Source organism: Xyrauchen texanus, chromosome 2 (assembly GCF_025860055.1).
Source record: "Xyrauchen texanus isolate HMW12.3.18 chromosome 2, RBS_HiC_50CHRs, whole genome shotgun sequence".
Lineage (NCBI taxonomy): Eukaryota > Metazoa > Chordata > Actinopteri > Cypriniformes > Catostomidae > Xyrauchen > Xyrauchen texanus.
In genome coordinates, this window is record NC_068277.1 from 48,446,867 (window position 1) to 48,467,624 (window position 20,758).

The 20,758-nt window shown below is 36.5% G+C and overlaps 1 protein-coding gene across 2 annotated transcripts in view; it reads right to left on the minus strand.

Moving 5' to 3' along the window:
- Nucleotides 1-20,758, minus strand: part of LOC127661534 (very-long-chain 3-oxoacyl-CoA reductase-B) — a 51,479-nt gene that overhangs the window by 11,081 nt on the left and 19,640 nt on the right. The window contains exons 1-4 of one of the 2 annotated variants that reach the window (XM_052152291.1): nucleotides 16,641-16,963; nucleotides 2,996-3,042; nucleotides 2,500-2,575; nucleotides 36-143 (exon numbers count right to left, since the gene is read on the minus strand). In XM_052152291.1, coding sequence (XP_052008251.1) covers nucleotides 36-143; nucleotides 2,500-2,575; nucleotides 2,996-3,042; nucleotides 16,641-16,794 — 385 coding nt within the window. In that variant the 5' untranslated portion in view covers nucleotides 16,795-16,963. Of the gene's footprint in view, nucleotides 1-35; nucleotides 144-2,499; nucleotides 2,576-2,995; nucleotides 3,043-16,640; nucleotides 16,964-20,758 lie in introns of those variants that run through there. The other variant, XM_052152298.1, reaches the window with a different exon arrangement.

Genomic DNA, 20,758 nt, shown 5'->3' on the forward strand with positions numbered 1-20,758 from the left:
TGTCTTAAACACTTACAAATGCTAATATACAATACCTAAAACTCCTATTTCAAGGCCAGCCAGTCCAGACTCAATGTTAGGGTAGATGTCCAAAGATCCAAAGTCTGCAGAAATGGTTTTGGTCTCTACATTATACTTGCTCTCTGAAAGAAAAAGAATAGCAAACATTTAATAAATTGTGGAAATGTGGACACAATGTTGTGCACCTATGGATGAACACAATGAACAAATGTTACATACATACACATACTGTTTGTAACAGACTTCAAAATACATGCTACATTCAAGGAATTATATGGATGGGGGAGGTGAGAGAAAAAAAACAGCAAGAAAGATCTTTCTTGGTAAGAAATGGACAGAAAGAGCAGAGGGGAACAAATGAACAGGGAGACAGAGAGAGATCCATTCATTCAATCACTCTAGTAGACAATTTCTTGCTTCATTGCAAGAAATGAGCAACAGCAGGTGTGCTGGTAAAGACATGATATAACTTGGCACATTGGAAATCATGAGGATTCTCCTGTTAAAATTCACTGTTTGAGTAAATACTGTATAAAATAAATGTTTGACTGTAATGTTTAATATAGGGCTGTCAATCGATTCAAACATTTAATCTAATTGATTACATTATACATCGATTAATTAAATAACAAATAATTACAAATCAGTATTTGCTAAGAAAAGACAACATTATTGTGGAAGACGACAAACGATGAACATAAGTTGCCTTCAGTCCACTTTCCAATCAGGTTTGCCAGTCTGTCTTGAGAAGGGATGTCAATGTCTTGTCCTGCATTCCATCAGCAATCTTGCATTGTTTTTTTTTATATTTTTTTTATTGTTGGTCCATGTTGACTTGCATCAGACAGACATCTTTAGCTGTTGTTCCGCATCTCGCGCCAAGAGCAGAGCATTTTTTTTAAAACATACATACATATTTCCACTTGCTGTTTTGACCGCAACAACGCAAACTGTGTGAACGGCTACTAAGGCCCGAAACATACTGGTGTTCATACTCAAACATAATGTACGCAAGAATGTGAAAGCAGTTTCTTCTAGCTATGCAAGCTCGAGCTTGTACATTGTTGCATTCGAAATGTGTTCGACTGCAATTCATTATTCAATGCAAGTAATTGTTGCATACTCAGGGGCACTACAGCATGCATTTGCTTCATCTTCAATGTCCAGTTTTCTCTTTTAGGTCAACTACTGTCATGGCAGAGTAACAGCTTGTAAGGCGATATGTTTATAGCAAACTACAGCAGCTATCTGTATAACAATGCATCTAGTTTAATGGGACAAACATTTGAAGTTAACTATACCCCCCCCCCCCCCCCCCTTGACTACTGAGGTTTGTTACCACCAAAGAGCGCATTACACATGTTAAATGGGGCCGATGCAATGCGTTGGCCAACCATTTGCGTCTATATTTGCATACGCGTGCTTGTGTGAAGTATGTTTTTGGCCATGTTCTGTGCTGCCTGCTCTCGGTAAGTGTTGTTTGGCAGGTCAGGGAACTAAATATTTTCATATCAAGGCCATCTTATATCACAAGTATACCGCCTATTTGAACTACACCACACATGTAAGCAGACAAAACACATTTATAAAACACATTTGTCAAATGACTCCATTATATCCAATGAATAAGGCTAGTGTTTAGTGGAGGTCACTGGGCTGATTCCCTCCATTCGCTGCTCTGTCTCTCGCCATGACATCTCCAGGATCCACTTCCATCTGTGAAATCGCACTCTGCTGCAGCAGCAAGGCAGCTCAATTGGCATAGTGCCTGCCTTTCAACACAGGGCTAAAAATACACCAGCTCATTAACATCCACATTCATTTAGCAGAGGGAGACACTCTCTTCCTCACGATTCCCACACAGGCATGAATAAGTACCCCACCAGTCCTCTGTACACAAGCACACACAATGCATATGTACCAGCACATGGGTGCACACATGCTCTAAAACATGCCATCCCCCTTAGATCAGGAGTCAGCCAACCAAAAGTCTTGAATAAATGAATGGGGGGGTTGTGTGGTTGCATATCCAGTTCAGCCACTGCTTCTCCATTCATTCAATTATGATTTAACAGCAGATCCTGCCTTTTCTTTTGTAGTGCCAGTGGTACAACACAGTACAATTACAGATTCTTTAGATTTTGATTTAACCATTTAGAATTTTTTTTAACAATGGGTAAAGTGGGCATATAGAGTAGTGAAAGACTGAAAAATATCAAGTATCCATTTAGCCATTTTGACATGGCATTATAATAATTATGATAAAAGTGGAAAAAATGACAGTACATAAATAAATAGGACTGTAAACATTTGGTGTTTTTTATATTTATATATATATATATAAAACATTAGCTTCATTTCATCACATTTCCTGTAATTCAATTGTGTTATGTATATGTTGGTATAATATCGGCCACTGAAAAACCCATAACCGTCTGTCTAGTATAGAGAGCATTGAAGGTGGAAGCAGACACCTACCGATAGCTTTAGACACTTCATCCAGCTTTTCTTGAGTACGGCTGATGAGAACAATTGCAAATCCTTGTCGAGCAAGCTGCGCAGAATCAGAAAAAACCCTCAACATTTATACTGAATTAACAAGATCAGATTATAATTACAGTAAACTACCCTTTACACTCCAAGAATCCTTTCTATCAGTATTACTATGCATAAGATTCATTACTACGCATGCATTCAAAAGTATTACTTCATTACATTGAATTCATTATCAGATCTATTGTTTTGAGCATAATAACTAAAAATAGTGAATAATCATCACTTTTAATAATGGCCATTAAACAGTAGAATGAGAAACAGTAGGGTGGTAAATGCTTGCCAGTTTGACATTTGTATGAGGCAACCCTCTGAGAGTGGATTCCTCCCTGAACTCTTACTGAGAACTCTAGTTTGATGACTCATTGTGATTTCTGTGAAGAGAGGGGGAAAAACACAAATAAAACCTGAGGAATCTTACCTCCTCCGCATAGGCTTTTCCGATTCCATCGGTGGCCCCAGTCACAACTAAAGGGTAAAAAAAACAAGAGTCAGGTGGAGGTTATTGAGGGGAGAATGTGAATTATAAGCACTGAGTGCATAAAAGCACATTACCTGGATAAATAAGCAATAAGGTACAAGTACTGTGCAATATTGTCAAAGTTAAAGGTGCACCCAGTAATTTTTTCTTCATTAAAAAATGTTTTACTCCTAAAGAAATTAATTGTAATTTTGAAACATAAAATCATGAGCACTCACATGAGATGAAGACTCCAGTCATAACAGTAATCTTATTTAATCTGTTTTAATCTAAAAGGAGAGGGTCCGCACATGGGGGCTGCCATGTTAGAATCAAATGACCAGCAGGATACTACTTTTACCGGCCTGTTATTGGACTCTTTCACTCATATATTAAGACTGCAAATATTGAATTATTACAATGGCATCTGAACTATAACTATTGTCACAATCTAGCATGGCCTCATATACATTTACCTTCACACTGCGAAATTCTGCAAACAAAAGAGACATCTCAATCGGAATCTGCAAGATCGTGAATTTCGCACGATGGAATTCCAATGGCGAAGAATTTCCCTTAGGGAAATACTTAATACTAATACTTAAAATACGGTATACTTCACATGGAGTTCAATTCTCGTGAACTTTAAGAGGCGAATTCGCCGTGTTGGCCAATAGGAAGTTGCTTGGTTTGGCAGTGACCTCATTGCGGGTGGTGTTTCGTACACGGCTACACTGAATATTCAAAATGGACAAGGATATAATTTTAGCGGCGAGTTTCTTTATATATAAAGTGCTGCATTACAATATCATTTTTTTTTAAATAAAAGTACCAAAATTAAATATAGTCCCTTACTTAACAGAATGTTGCCATGCATGCAACAAAAATAATGATCAACTATATAACAATGGATGCGTCCAAAATAGTGTACTGTAAAAACATGTACTGTATTTGATGAACTCTCTTCTCAGCCAGTAAAAAGTTATTTTTGTTATTTAGGTATGCAGGGGAGTAGTATGAATATATTCCCTGACATACTTTATCCTGAAACGTTAGCATTTTCCAGTGACCCGAATGTTCGATGTAACCACAGTTGTGAAAGTAATTGGACTGTTTTATAAAACAAATTTATCCACAAGGAACAGCTTTCTTGGTATATATTTCACTTTAAGCTGAAATGAGCCGCCTGACTTAAGGTTTCTCCAAAGTTTTTTTAGTTTTTATTAATTCTGCGTTTATTCAGATGCGCATTTCAGAAACTCACCAGATGTAAAGGTCATCTGGGTACATCTCACCTACTTGTTTATGAGGTTTCGGACACCACACTCATCGTTTTCATGATCGATCATTTACATTTAGACCGTTATATAATAAAAGTGCGGTGACACTAGACTTTACTTATGTGAAATTACTTTTGATTCTGCAACAAACATTGGCAACTGGATGTTGTTGAAATATGTTAATGTATGTTAAATATACCATCTAGGCCTACTCCATTTCCCCACACACTGCAAACCATGCAGCTTTGAAATTTGCATTGAGCCACTTTGGCATTTAGGTCCTCTATTAGTCAAATGTATTTTAGGCCTTGTTCTAAAATCCACTAAAAATCAGATTTTTGTCATATCCAGATTGTATCCAGATGAGTTTTTGATAGTCTGGACAGAAAAAAACCCACATGAAATCTGATTTTTCAGAATCTGATTCAAACCACATTGGGAGGTGGTTTCAAATGCAATTGAGTGTCTCAGTCTGGACACTCTGGCTGCTCAGTTCAGATTTCAAATGGTCTTTTGCATCACTCTTCATGTGACACACAATGCTGACATGAAAATTCAGTGACTGCAGCATGGAACATCACAATATTTCCCAGTCTCCTCCATCGCTGAGTTTTTCTTGTGCGACAGAGGAGTTCTGCACCGCTAATGGTCAGGATGCTTATTTGGAGAGCGAGATGATGCCCCTCCATTTTTCCCACATCTGTTTCGAAAGCATCGGCATGTGGGTACTCCTATGTCGTTATCAAAGCAACCCATGCAGATAGGTTGGTTACATCTGGATGCGCAAATCTGATTTGATCACTTGCAATTAATAGTGCGGACAGTCTACCTGAAAAGATCTGATTTTTAGAAAAAATCTGATTTGACTGCAGTCTTAACATAGCCTATGTCATACAAATTAAGAAGTCAGAGTTCACCAAACTTGAACTTAGGTGGAAGACGAAACTCAACCACATTTGCATGCATATGAATCAAACTGCGTGCATCTAGTGTGCGAAGTCTAGTGTGACCGCAGCTTAACGTGTTTTAACTCAGTGAAACTTTGTGAAAGTGCTTAAATCTTAAACACGATAGATCACCTTTGTGTGAAAACAGACGATGCACACTGCAGCAGCCATAAACTTCTCATTCACAACTACACTAATTAAAAGTTAAATTCTAATAAATAAACATGAACTCAGGTATTTTAAATATAGCTGTCTCCTGTGTTTGTTGGACAGACAGCATGTTCCAATGTCGTTCTCTCAGTTGTCCTGGCTTCACCAACACAACACATGGTTCACACGGTTCACCTCAGTAAAAATAACTCAAAGTGAAGCAAAAAAGTAAACCGTAAGTAGCTGCTTCACAATTATAGAAAAAGCTTGAATTCATGTTCAGTTTTATCTCTCTCTCTTGACTGAGCATCAAGGACATGGGAGGCACAACTCCACCCTTGAGCCTGGCATCTTTGGTGTCAGAGATGCCAGCACTGATTAAAGATTTACATGGGGAGCCTGCATACACTGACCGGAGTAACAAGAGTGTTGAGAGGGAGGGGAGGGGTGGATGACGAACATTAAGACAGCGCAAGGGAGGAGCGAATGAGGACTGATCCTGGGGGCAGTTAAAAATAGAAAGGGAAGAGTGAAAGGCAAGTGGCTAACAGAGAGTACAGTTGGAAGGGGGTGGCACACAGTTAGAGGCAAGGGAACCATTTTCCCAGTTATTTTTAAGCACATTTACAATACATTACTCCACATGAGCGGAGGAAACAACACTGGGGACACATAACGCTCTGAGCGTGTGCTGTTAGATGAGGACAGAGAGTGAAATTCTGTATGAATGCTGCTGTACGGCTATTGCCTCCATCTCATAACTCACACCTAGGGCAATGTCCTCAACACATGCTGAAAATGTGAATGAATGAGATTCCTCTTCAGAAAAGTGGTGAAAGCTCTGCTTCATAAAAAGTATCACATCACAATCACTACGTTCCATGAAGATCACGTGGAGTGCGCACATATTGCAAGCTGCAGTGCAAAAAAAAGCAGTGCATCATGAGCCTTGCGTGTGCGGTATGTGTCAACAGACCAAAGCTCATTCACTGAAGCACACTGAACATGCAGACTATTGACCTTATTCAGCCAAATGGCTTTTTAACAGTTGTTAATGGCAACATCTCTTTGGCAACGAACCTACTTCATCCGTGCATTCTCTCCAATATGGGCTACTGTTCAGGTATTTTGTTGTCCGGGTAAATACATAACTTAAAGTGAGTTGTTGCAGTTTCAATATTGGTGTTTTATTATCTTTCATCCCAGGACCCAGTGTAGCTGCTTCGGAAGGGTAATGACTTTGAATGTGTGTAAATAAATTTGTTTTGTTCAAAATTGTTCAAATATGTTCACGATACTTTTATATATACAGATATATAAAAAAAAATATATAATAAATATTAAAAATCTCAAGATCCAATTACATTGTCAACCCCCGCTGAGAGATCGGTGAATATTCTTGCTTTAGTGATTTTGCATTGGAAATAAAATTCATTTATTTAAAATATGAAAAGACATTTCTAATTTCAATTAAAATGAAATGAAAAAGCAATTAACATAACGATGTAGTCAAAAAAAAACCTTTCTATTTACAGTCACGCAATTTTTCGTCAATGACAACAGGCGAAAGATTATTAATACAAATTAAGATCTAAAAACAATTCTAAATGTAAACATACTAATTATAATGATGATATAATCACAGAAATATAAATTATGGTCCAAGGTGAACATGTTTTTATATTATTTTATGATTTAATCCCAAATGTATAGGCTATATATAAAGTGACCCTGCAGAGTTGCGCTCACAACTATTTGCAGGATTCTCATAGACAATACTATTCTTGCAAAAAAAAATTCAGAAGACTGAAACAAAGAAAGAGTGAGAACCCTTTACATACGTGTGTTCCACAAGACTTCACGCTTTCAAACAAACAGCGCATCAGACATGCACATACGGCTTTTCAGTCATCTGTTCTTAAAAATATAATAAAGTGTTTCTTCAAGCTAAAGTGGTTGAAAATGGAATATAAAATAAAGCATACATTTTCACATACATAATATTAATGTGCATGTATGTATATAGTGACACTGTCCCTACCTTGTCCCTGTTTGAGACTCATCTAAACTATAACGCAATGGGTGAATGACACGAGAAGATGGCCAGAGGTGAAGAACCGAGATATCTTTAATTACTTTGTGCTCATGAAACTGCAAGAGACAATACAGAGGCATATCAGCATGTCCACAGCGTGAAGGTAAGATCTTTTATAAATGAAACACTCTTGTTTTAAAATCTCACCCCTCTACTTCCAGTTATTATGACATTCCCTGAACACTTGAAAGTACCCATGATGAACTTTTGGCAACATTGCAACCTCTAAATCGACTTTGACTGCTAATTACTCTTTGACAACAACACCATCGATATCTATACATCAACCGCTATTGTTGTTTGATTAATATTAAGGATACACTAGAAAGCGCAGGTCTATTAGGATACATTTAAGTTGTACATTTTTATATAAATCAGCTTTTCCCCCAATATTTGTTCACTTTTAACATGACTCTGTTTTTACATGAACACCTCACCAAGACAGGAATTTTGGCAACATTTTTACATGTATTTGACTGTTTAGGTGCGAGTGTTCTCGGAGCACACAAATATGTAAAGTGCGCCGCACACACACAAACCGCCTGTCAGTCAAACAATGTGCAGTTGTTTTGCTGATCATCTGATCTTTTAAATCTTAACTATCTCCACATAATTGAACCATTGTTTTTCTTTTTACTAACCAGGTCTTCTTCGGCAGTGTGAACCCTGTCTGTGTCTCCCTCCATGTAGCAGAGAACTCGTCAGCGAGTGGGGACGGGTTGCGCGGAGATTGTGAGAGAGATGCAAAAACGGCACAGCTTTACAGAAGAAATGGGTTATGTAATGCTACATCAAATTATTTCGATATAAACGGTATTGTGTCATCTTATTTCTCGTTTGAAAATATATCGATCCAACTTAAACTATACTGCCCAGCCCTAGTGCATCCCTAAAAAAAACAATAGAAAAATCACAATGCATCACACTACTAATACAGAACGAGAATCACAATAAATAATGCATATCAACCAGGTATATAAATGACATTGTGGCAAAAACCATCCAATCCTATTACAGCATTTCATTGAGGGTGCCATAAAAAAAGACTTTATCTAATAAAAGTTCCCAACATGTAGTGGGTAACTTTCAAAAATGTTGGCACAAAATTTAACTGAAACATAGAATTACATCTACATTCAATTATCTGAGTGGCAACATTCATAGATTGATGTAAATCTGAACATCACCTAAAAGAGTGTTTGGGTCAGTGTAATTCAAGAGCCGTGAAGCAAAGTTATTTTCAAATTATATTGCCAAACAATGACATCGAACCACCCACTTATTTAATTTATCACACCAACCGTACACTGGCCAGACTCAGCATCCTCAATTTACTAGCACCTTCTCTCTCAAATAACAAAACCAACTGAGTGAAGCAGAAAAAAGTATTAATTAAAACCAAAAGGTTTTATGATCTGGAGAAGCACATGAGAGCGACCATTGCGAATAATGTATCCACAATTGGTGACAATTGGGAAACACCCTTTGTAAAAAAAAAAAATATATATATAACTAACTAGGAGGCATGAAAAAAGGTGTATTTCTTCTACCTTCTCAAGCTACATATTAAAAGATTAAATGCTGGAGTCTGGTCAACTGAGAAATGATCTTATAAGAGTGAAGACGCCCCCTCACAGAGCACACTGATGCTACTAGCTCTGCCGCTAAATATTCTGAGAGCTAAAAAAAGAACAGGAGATTAAAAATACCAGGCAGGCACTGCAGCCTCGTCTGGAACAGCTGCAGCACTTGAATACAAACGAGCCTCAGCTTCCCCTGGCATCACATGCACTGCACTCTCTGGGCTCACAGGCCAGGCTGTACATGCAATCACGCATCAACAAAGAGCCCCATGCATCTGATGCAGCATTTAATGCAGTTTTATGTCACACACTTCTGAGCCGTTTAGTGAATGAATAAAGGACAACCGGCAAGAATGAATATATGACAATAGGGGTAATGCAGTGTCCGCACAGCTCGCCGCTTGCTGCGTAGATATCTCTGTTGATTATCGGTGGCTCTTGGTGTAGACAGGGTGTTATAACCCTGCTAGATGTACGTATATATATGTAAATTACCTATGTCAATTTTATTTGGACAGGTAAGCATACCCTTGTCTGGCAGCCTCCACCAACACAACAAGTCTCTCTCTGAAAAACAAAAGTGCCATCCCTTACTGCCCTTGGATGTTCCCATGTTTGCAGTGTTATGCAATAGCACACCAATCTCTATCTGCAGACCGGGATCCTCCCTCCTCATTGGATGCCGCAGTAGAGGATTCAAAGTGTCTCCTGGGCCCCCACTCCCAGAAACATGCTTCTTTAAATAGCATGGGGTGCCACGTGCCTCTCTCTACGGCTTTATTCACTTCACATCAGCAGCAATGTTATAAAGGACGGTTTTAAAATTGGCTGCTCTAAAAATAGAGCTAGATGCATTTATTTTTCCCTGAGGCAAGATATTTTCAGAAAGGGGGAGAGAACTATGTGAATGTCTACTGTGATCAAGTGTGCAGTACAGTAATGTTACAGCAATTCATAAATATTAATTAATGAAGGATTCATTACAATTTATTAAAAAGGGAAATTCTTATATTTGGGAGTACAAAACGAATGTATGCCCGAATCACATTGAAATACCGCATATCAAATATTACATCTTTGTGATGAAGTGTATATGTTTCGTGCGCACGTTCCAGTAGTTTTGACTTAATTTCTGAGTAAATGACAAACCAACGTATAGCACGAATTCCTTGGAATAAAGATGGTAATTATGGATCACTGAAATCTAAAGCTGCCATAAGCTGTATAATGCTATTAAACCTCATGGTCATGCATAATTAACAACTGACTGACAAATAAAACATCTAATATAGAGATAATCTATAGGCCTATGCTTATCAATTAATTAAACAAATTTTAAGAATAAAGCAGTTCAAAAATATCAGGGGATTAGAGAGAAACAATGGACATTGTTTCATGAGAACATGACTTTACGCTAGAACAAAACGAAATTTGTCCTGATATTCCAACACTACTTTTGTTCTTATTAGTGGTCAACCGATATAATCGGCCGATACATTTTCCTGTTTGGCTGATTTGTTTCTTGAGGGCGCATAGAATCGCCTGCTTGCATGTGAAGCGACTGAGACATGTAAACGACCAGTCAAGGTTCATTTTGTTGTTACGTGTCATGTTACTACAATAATAGACCGGTGTGCAGCACAGTGTCATTTAAATGGTCCGAATATCAGAGCCGCGGCAGACGCATTTAAGCTCGTAATGTTAAAGTGCTCTCCTGTTTCTGTCTTGTCTAATGATAAAAAAATGCAAATATCAATAAAATTAAAATCATATACCGTCTGCAAACATGAGCATTTCTCGTTTAAACAGATTTAATAAACCAACTTCACACAACTTGAGCAGATCCAGCATCCTGTGAAACGCTCATAAAAATCTTCCTCTGAAGCACGTATTCTAACAGTCCCTCCTCAACTGTTATTTTATTCTGATAAAAAGGCAAATATCAATAAAACATCTATTATACCATCTGCATATATGCAGATATCCTGTTCAAACAGATGTAATTCACGAACCTCACGAAAAACCAGCGTTTTCTTCCCACGCTCATCTAATATCTTCGTCTGAAGCACATATTCTATCAGCCAGAATCAAAAACTTCTGGATCAGGGGCAAAAGATCCTCTCATTCACAAATCATGACAGTCACTCTGTGACAATCCAAGCAGGTGATCCAGGCCGTTTAAACTGTCAGGAGATTGCTGCTCGTGCTGGATCCACACAAGTGCGTGAGTGCAACCAAAGGCTTTCTAGCAAGTCAGTCCACTGTCAGTCATGTTTGGAACGCTTTCAGGAGGCTATTTCCAGTCATGACAGTGCAGCTATCTACTTGAATGGGAAAAGACAGAACTCTCCAAAACAGTTGATCAAGATTACAATTAAATAACATTTCAAATCAGCAATGTGCTTTCATTCGGTCATTAAGTTTCATTAAGAGCACATCAGTCATATGTGAATATTAATCCACAAAAGTCTGTGAATTAAAGACAGATAAACATGGTCTGTGTGTAATTCAGATCAGTTCACGTGCATTGTTAAATTAAAGTAATGCAGGTTCAAGCATTCACACAATTCCAAACATTAGTAACAGTTACAAGTTATATACAAATCTACAAACGTGGCACAGAATATCAAAAATGGAGGAGATTAAAGCATTGTAAACTGTCAAATACACATTGCCTTTTCTGTGACCAATAAATGCTGCACTTTCGGTGTCAAAATAAAAGCCCCCAGGCGAAGATGAAGTAAACAGGAGAGAAATATATCACTCTTGTATAACGAAAATCTAATAATCAGAAAAATAATGATAATTCAGGATTATATTAGACGATCAACCTGATGTGTCCCAGTAATAATTTAGTATCATGCAATGTTCAACTGGGGTTTCAAAAATAAGTCAGTGAAGTAGCTTTGCACAGAAAAAACATTTGAAGGTAAATAATGCTTTTTATTAAGCTACTATGTATCATTGTGTATGAAATATTAATATAAAGTGCATATCAATGAAAATTATTGAATTTCATTCTCCATTTTGAATGGGTTTCTTTAATGAAAAATAAAATATTCCATTTAAATTTTATGTCTTTAAAATATTTAATCTAATTGGCTACAATGGCTGTTTAGATGAAAGGATGGTTCCTCTGATAAAAAAAAAAAAACAAAACAAAAATAGAGTTGGGGTACTCAAGTTTGAATTTAAATTCTGTTAAATTCATGACTCAAAATTATTATCCTCCATGTTTTTGCAGTTAAAAGACAAGCTCAATTAAATTTTCTTTGGTTGGTATTTAAAGATTTCAGACTGATTGCCGACCAACGCAGCTACTGCGCAAGCAAATATCAATTATTTTTATTTTATTTTTATCTTCTGCAGCAACACAAACATTTTAGCCATTTCTGTTACAAAGAAGTGCTAGAAGATGATGTTATCGCCAGTAAACAACAGGAGATGAATGTGGAAACATCAACAGTGGATATGCACGTCAAGAGCACGTGTTAAAAGAGGTCAGGAGAGACCTGCATTTGTATAACTTGAGTCTGAAGGACTATAAATACATCTTTGTATCTAAACTCCTGAGGAGAAATAGCGCAGCAAGTACACTTTGACATGCTCGCGTTCGACTGTACGCAGAAGGCAATCATTCACATCAAAACCGAAGTATACTTTGGACTTTAATGACTTTAATGTAAATGTTGCCAAATCTAGGCTCATTTTAACATGTCATAACTGGTTACACATATATATATATACATATTTATTATAGAATTATATATTATTATATATACAATATTTCATTTTTTAAGCATTTTGAATAGTACACAGTCGATTAAAAAAATAAATTGTACAGTTAAAAAAATACTTTAATTGGTTAATGGTTAGTTCTTTTTTTATATCCCCTTTTCTCCTAATTTGGAATGCCCAATTCCCACTACTTAGTAGGTCCTCATGGTGGCGCGGTTACTCGCCTCAATCCGGGTGGTGGAGGACAAGTCTCAGCGATCCACGGTCCTGGATGGAGTCACTTAGCACACCCTGGATTCGAACTTGCTACTCCAGGTGTGGAAGTCAGCGTCAATAAAATATTCTAAAACAAGTGTTTCTGGACCATTCTTCCTTACAGAACTGCTTCAGCTCTGCCATATTCTTAGGATATCTGGTGTGAACGGCTCTCTTGAGGTCATTCCACAGCATCTCTATTGGGTTAAAGTCTGGGCTCTGACTGGGTCACTACAAAAGGTAGATTTTCTTTTTTGGAAGCCATTCTGTAGTGGATTTATTTCGATGATTATGGTCATTGTCCTGCTGCATCACCCAATTCTACTGGGCTTCAGCTGGTGCACAGCCACCCTGACATTATTTGGGAGGATATCTTGATAAACTTGAGAATACATTTTTCCCCTCAATGATGGCAAGTGGTCCAGGCCCAAAAGAAGCCCCAAATCATGATGCTCCCTCCACTGTACATCCCTGTTAGGATGATGTTTTCATGTTCTTCCCGAACAATTCAAACTTAGTTTCAGCAGTCCACTAAACATTTTTCCAGTAGCGTTGTGGAGTGTCAAGGTGGTCTTTGGAAAACTTCAGGCAATCAACAATGTTTTTTTGGAAAGCAGTAGCTTCATTCGTGGTGTCCTGCCATGGACACCATGCCTGTTTAATGTTTTCCGTATAACAGACTCATGAACAGAGATGTTAACAAGTTCCAATGATCCCTTCAAGTCTTTAGCTGTCACTCTAAAATTATTTTTACCTCATTGAGCATTCTGTGGTGTGCTCTTTGAGTCATCTTGACTGAACGGTACTCGTCGAGTACTCAAGGGGCAATTGTAACATGTCTGACAAATGTCTTTGGCTGCTGCATTGCATCTTGTTGCTCCAGTGTATCGTTTATTCATTATTATAGGCTGTTATAAAATAATATGCGTTACAAAATGTACAAAAGACTGCATAATCAAAATATAATGCATCTTATTTTGTCATTATGTGAAGATTCGGTGCCCAAATCTGAAAGAATGTGCACAACGTGAGTCTGTGTCTGTTCTTCCTTCAGGTTACCGTAGTAATCTTAGTAAGCACGCACCAGTTTTAATAGTGACTGTCTGAACAGTATATTTTCAAATAACAGGAGATGCCATAAACACTGTGTTTTAATATGCGTGTTAAGTTGAAGTTTATTTTTGAAGATGTTGCATTTTGTTCCATTTAACTGCGCTCTCTCTCTCTCTAGCTGTTTGAAACACTAACCTGCTGTACACTGCCTGAAACACCTGGTGTGTACGTCTAAGTGTGTGTGTGTGTGTGTGTGTTAGGGATGTGCACGAGTAGTCGAATATTTTAATATTCGTTCTGCAATAATTATTCGAATAGTAAAAATACTGTTCGAATTTCGCAAAGTTTTGCTTTGTTGGCCATATATATACAGTGAGCTGTATGTCAAATCCTGAACACTCAAACTAAAACTGGCAGGTATAACAGAATGCACTGGGTGGCGCTGTTGAGTGTGGACACAAGTTGATCACGTTTGATGAGCAAACGGTTCAGTCAGTATGTTCAGATGGACAACAAAATACCAGGTTATTGTAAGAATGTTTTTTTTTAATGGTGACAACATTTGACTAAAAAAAATCATTTTACAACGTCTCTTTCTCATTAATTACCTTCATTTAAATAATAGAATATTCGAATATTAGTTTTTTATGAGCTTAAATATTCGAATACCAAATTATTAATAAATGCCCATCCCTAGTGTGTGTGTCCAAATGTTCATTCTTGTGAGGAAAGCTGCGATGCTCTGTATTGTTGTTGCATGAAGTGTTCCATTCAACTGAGGAAAGGGCAACGGAATTACACTTTATATCAGATATCTAAATTGGAAACTAGAGCAGAAATCTTCATTCATTTTGTCGAGATGCAGGTGTGTGTTATTCAGGCAGGGCAGGGAGGTTTAGTCAGTGACAATCATTCACTTTTATTAAATAATATCCATTAACGAGTCAAAGTTATTACATTAAATTATAATAAAGCGTGTTTAGCAAATGTTTTGCAGAGACAGATGTTCAAAACACTTAATTACGCTCTTTGTTTTGATTATTGTAACAATAGCATGGCAGCTTCCTATCAGTTTATTTGCCATGAGAAGTATCTGATAATCAATGTACCCCTCAAAGTCACAATGTAATCAATCTCAAAATTAAAAATAATCTCCCTCTTTGACACTTTTGCGTTTAGTTGTCAGGTAATTGTCACTGGATTACGAATTAAGTGAAAAGTCACATCATGCCTGATCACTATCAATCCTCGTTCTCATGATCGATCATTGCTGCCACGTCCGTGTACCCGAGTCCTCGTGCCCATCCCCAATTTTCAGACAAATACACTAGCGGCCAAAAGTTTGGAATAATGTAGAGATTTTGCTCTTATGGAAGGAAATTGGTACTTTTATTCACCAAAGTGTCATTCAACTGCTCACAATGTAGTATCAGGACATTAATATCATGAAAAATGACTATTACAATATTCAAAAAAATCTTCAGAACTTATTAAACTACTTCTTAAACATACTCTGCCAACTCAAAAACAAACACAAAGACAATGATAAGCTTCATTTAATGAACCAAATAGCTTTCAACTGTGTTTGATATAATGGCAAGTGATTTTCTAGTACCATATTAGCAATATAACATGATTATTTAAAAATAATAATCCCCATATCCTTGAGTAGTGATGGTGCTGTTTTTTTACATCAGTAATGCCCTGACTGTACTTTGTTCAGTTGCATGCCACTTTGGTGAATTAAAGCACCAATTTCCTTCCGAAACAGCAAAATCTGTACATTATTCCAAACCTTTGACCGCCAGTGTATATACATAAATGCAGCTAATTCCAAAGGGTTCACATACTTTTTCTTGCCACTGTATATCTACAATATATCGAGGGAGGGTATCTAATCCTGCCATTTAACATTTGTGTAACTTTCCAGCTTGGAAGTCATGAAGCCACTTGATTAGATGTCAGCTGAGATCAAACTTATCATGTTGCTGAGAGGTGACAGTATGAGGTGACAGTATGAGGTGACAGTATGATGGACTTTTGTAACTCCACGTATGATAAGCACACAGTCAAAAGTCTGCACAGGTCTACAACTAAAGCATAAGGTGTGAAGGTTGATCCTACCTGAGCCCACTTGTAAAGACAACTCCAGATCACCACTAATTTCATCCTTTTGTCAAACACAACACGTCAAACTAAACTAACTGAACAGTTTATCAGTTTATACTGGTCAGAGAAAACCCTACAGTGTTTTATTAAATACATTGTGTTAATTGTCATGGTTTATACAACATGTGCACAACGAGGTTTTGAGCTTTGCTCAAGATTGATTTATTTATTGTTTACTCTTTAAACGTTACTTCCACTGATAGGAGTAATCGAGCATAATCTTTTGCACCGTTAGGATCATTATACAGTAACAGATGGCTGGCTGCTGGAGTGGCTTGTCTGTATGATGGTATTCAACACATTTCATGAGCATCTGTCAGTACCGTGTGTACTTACCTGCCCATTTCCCGAGTTTGGATGCTCGGATCAAATTTCCATTCCCCAAAATCCACACACGAATCCCGTTGAATAGACAGAACAACGTGCACACCGACACCCAGGCCACAGTGACAGCACCTATCCAATATAGCAGCTCGTGCAATGTCTCCATGATAACAGTAGCAATGTCCCGAAGTGTCCACAGCAAGTAACTTTTATGTATGACAGCTTCTACACAGTATTTGATACAAATAGAGCTAAATAGCCACGGTGCTACACACTGTCAGTCGGACTAGGCGTGCAGGATTCAATCACATCCTCTTCCGCGTTCTTCCGCTGCTACGACTGTGTGCGAAACGCGCGTTCTGATTGGATAGAAGTTCTGTTCTTTAAAAACTGGTCATGGGGCGTTAACGCCAGATCTCTCGTGCGCCGTTCACAAAATTGAGAAAGAACCAGGAAAGAAATGGAGAATATTGAAGGTGTGTACCCGAGTAGTACTAACAGACATGTGCACGTCTCTAATATTATGTTTTCAGAGAAGGATTTGAAATTATGTAAATTAGGTTAAAAATAAACATAAATGTATGGAAATTTCACCAAACACTCTTACATCAAGTCCCCATCAGACGTCATAGTGAATACATTGGCTCATAGAAGTTTTAATGGGTTCTTTATTCACTGCCTGAGTAGAAATCCTTTACAATGTATGTCGATATAACTTTGTAAATACAACATTTTATGACTTTTAAATCATATGTTATACATAATATTTTAATACAACTAAAGCTATAGATCATGAAATAAAAAAATTTATTGTTCTCTGTGCTTTTCAGTTAGCTTACATTTAGCAAGATATCTGCTACAGAATTACTAAACCACAATATTACAAATTATACTGCATATTTACACGCCTTACAATCTTATATGCACACCAGCAATTTTTAGGGAGTAGGCTAGCTGTCAATTACATTTCTGTGCAATATGAATATATATATATATATATATATATATATATATATATATATATATATATATATATATATATATATATATATTTAAGCAATATCACACGAGCAAGAGTGCAATATGGCCCTACATCAGCACTGCTGTGATTCGGCCGCAGATTTCACGAGAGCCGTAGTTAATTACAGCAGTGCTGATTTAGGGCCATATTGCACGATTGCGAGTGTGATATTGCTTATATACAACAGTTCAACGAACAAGTACATTTTAAAAAATTACGAAAAACGGAGTATGGTCATAAAAACGCATTTGTGCATGGAACTACTTTATTACGTGACCGATCAGAATCTGCCTTTGCTGGTTCAAAACAAATGATGCATCCAAGCCTCCATTAGTAATTCAAAAAGTTCACTTCAGAATCGTGGCGTGTGCTGTTTCTAACAAGTTATTGGATAAGCAAGGATAGATGGCTGGATGTGTGTGTGTGTGTGAGAGAGAGAGAGAGAGAGAGAGAGAGAGATGGAGCATGTGCAATCACCTGTTGCCACACCCAATCAGAGATGCTGTCAGCATTTTCAGTGGAAAATAGATGTCCAAGTGGGGTTATTCCTCTCTATTTCGCGGTAGCCGGTGCCCAAGAGTCATTCACTAAAGTCCGTTGTCCGTTTAAAGCTATTTCCTAGCTTTGGTAATGTATTAGTAATATGAGCGATCACGGAGCACCGTGCTATGTAAACAATGACTAACGGATTCACATTTTATGTCACCAACTGGCTCATATTACACACAAAAATTATCGTATGCAACCATCTGCCGGCTAACATATGTAATTTCAAAAATAAAGCCAGTAACTCCTAATAGATACACTTTAGTTTAGAACAGCATGAACGCGGAGTGATACACACTCACAGTGAAGTGTCTGAGTGCTGATGGTGTCACACCATCAGTGCTCATGGAACGTCTCTCGTCCAATCAGATTATATATATATATATATATATATACAGTAAATTCCCCAAAATGTGTGATAAATATGCGCTGAGCAGATTAGTGTACATTTAAAACCAACTTTCCTAAAACATGTCTCAAATGCAATTTATTTTTAAATAAATCTGTTTATTGTTTATGTGAGGCCAGTCCTGTTATTTCCATATGTATAGTGCTTTTCAAAGTTTCAAAGCCGTCACAATAACATGATTGTGATGTTTTTGGTCAGGCATTACAAACGGTTATCCCCTGGTAATTCAATTTCATGGGCAAACTCATTTCATCATGACACCATCACGTATATCTTTCACAAATGGATCTAAAGAATGCAAAGACAGTGTACATTTTTCACAATATTTTCAAGACAATTTGCAAAAAACAGAATCAAATATATTTTTATAGAGCACAGAGATAATGCAACAAATCTGGACAAATCTAGAACAGGATTAATTATTTTCACACTGAAATTTCATGAGGCACAACTGGCTGTAAAACATATATTGAGCTAAAAATAAGATACACTTAAGTATTTTTTCAGGCACTTATTGAGTCTAAATAGATGCACAATTAATCATATCATACTGTCTATGTGTTGTACTTGCTATAGTTTACTTCCATGTTGTTTCACGTAGCAATGTCAAACATAAATCAAGTCAATCACTGAAACAACAGCACCACCTTGATTAAGAAATAGCATGTATATTATTTATGTGTACACATGGTACATATGAAGTACTGATAATTCACCATTGTTGAGATGGTTCCAACAATGGCACCATTGTTCATTCATTGTTGCTTATAAAATCAATGTGATATAGTGTTTATTTGTCTGAGTATCCTACTTATTTCTATTGTAATAAACAAAGAAATAGATATCCTATGATAGTACATTTATGTAGATATGAAATATTCATAAAAATATAATTTATGGAAGTGCAAAAAATGGATGAGGTACAGGGGTGGAATGAGGTCTCGGGACACTAAAGACCAGAGGTATGCATTTAAGGGTTTACCTTCAAATGCTGTTATCAGTATAGTATATTTTTCTTTGCATCATATCTTATATAAAAAAAAATTACATAAAATCCAGAAAATATACCATTGCCTTTTGATGAATTTCTTATGCTTCAAATATCTGAGGGGGAATCTTTGTTCTGCAGGAGGAGCAGATGGAGATTCTTCTATCAACTAAAGTTGCAATATTCCTATAGTATAATATAAAATCTATGAATACATCTCATACATCTATTGCTTGTTTACACACATTAGATCTTATTCTTGCTAGTCTTGATTATTGACTCTAAGCGGCTGTCAGAGAAACAAAAAAGAAACAGTTAAAACTAAACAGGATAAAACGTGCATGCACATAAAACACACACGCACTCAGAGTTTTTAAACAGTTTGAGCTCTCCTCAACAGTCTGAACTGTCCGATGAACAGATTAAGTTCCAGAGTAACATTTCCACCTGTTACACTATCATTTACCATGTCTCTGTCTCTCTCTCTTTGCTTTCTTATTTTTTTACATAGTTTTTTATTCGCTCAAACCCAATGACTGAAATAAAAATAAAAAATTCTGAATGCCTCATACAAAACACATTTTTCACTCTATATATATATATATATATATATATATATATATATACAGTTCTGTGGAAAATTAATAGACCACTATTAATTAAACTAATAGTTATATGAAAATTTAAATAAAATGTTTTAAAATATTTTTAGATTCACAACATTTCTCCCAAATTTCAACTAAAAATATTGTTATTTAGAGGATTTATTTGCAGAAAATGACATCTGGTCAAAATAACAAAAAATACTTTATAGAATAAAACTAAAATGTTTATTTTACTCAAACACATGCCTATAAATAGTAAATGAAACTGATAATTCTGCAGTGGTCTCTTCATTTTTTCCAGAGCTGTATATATATATATATATATATATATATATATATATATATATATATATATATATATATAGTGAGAGAGAGAGAGAGAGAGAGAGATATTCACATAGTAAATATACTGTATATATATATATATATATATATATATATATATATATATATATATATATATATATATATATATATATATAGTGAGAGAGAGAGAGAGATATTCACATAGTAAATATACTGTATATATATATATATATAGAGAGAGAGAGAGAGATATTC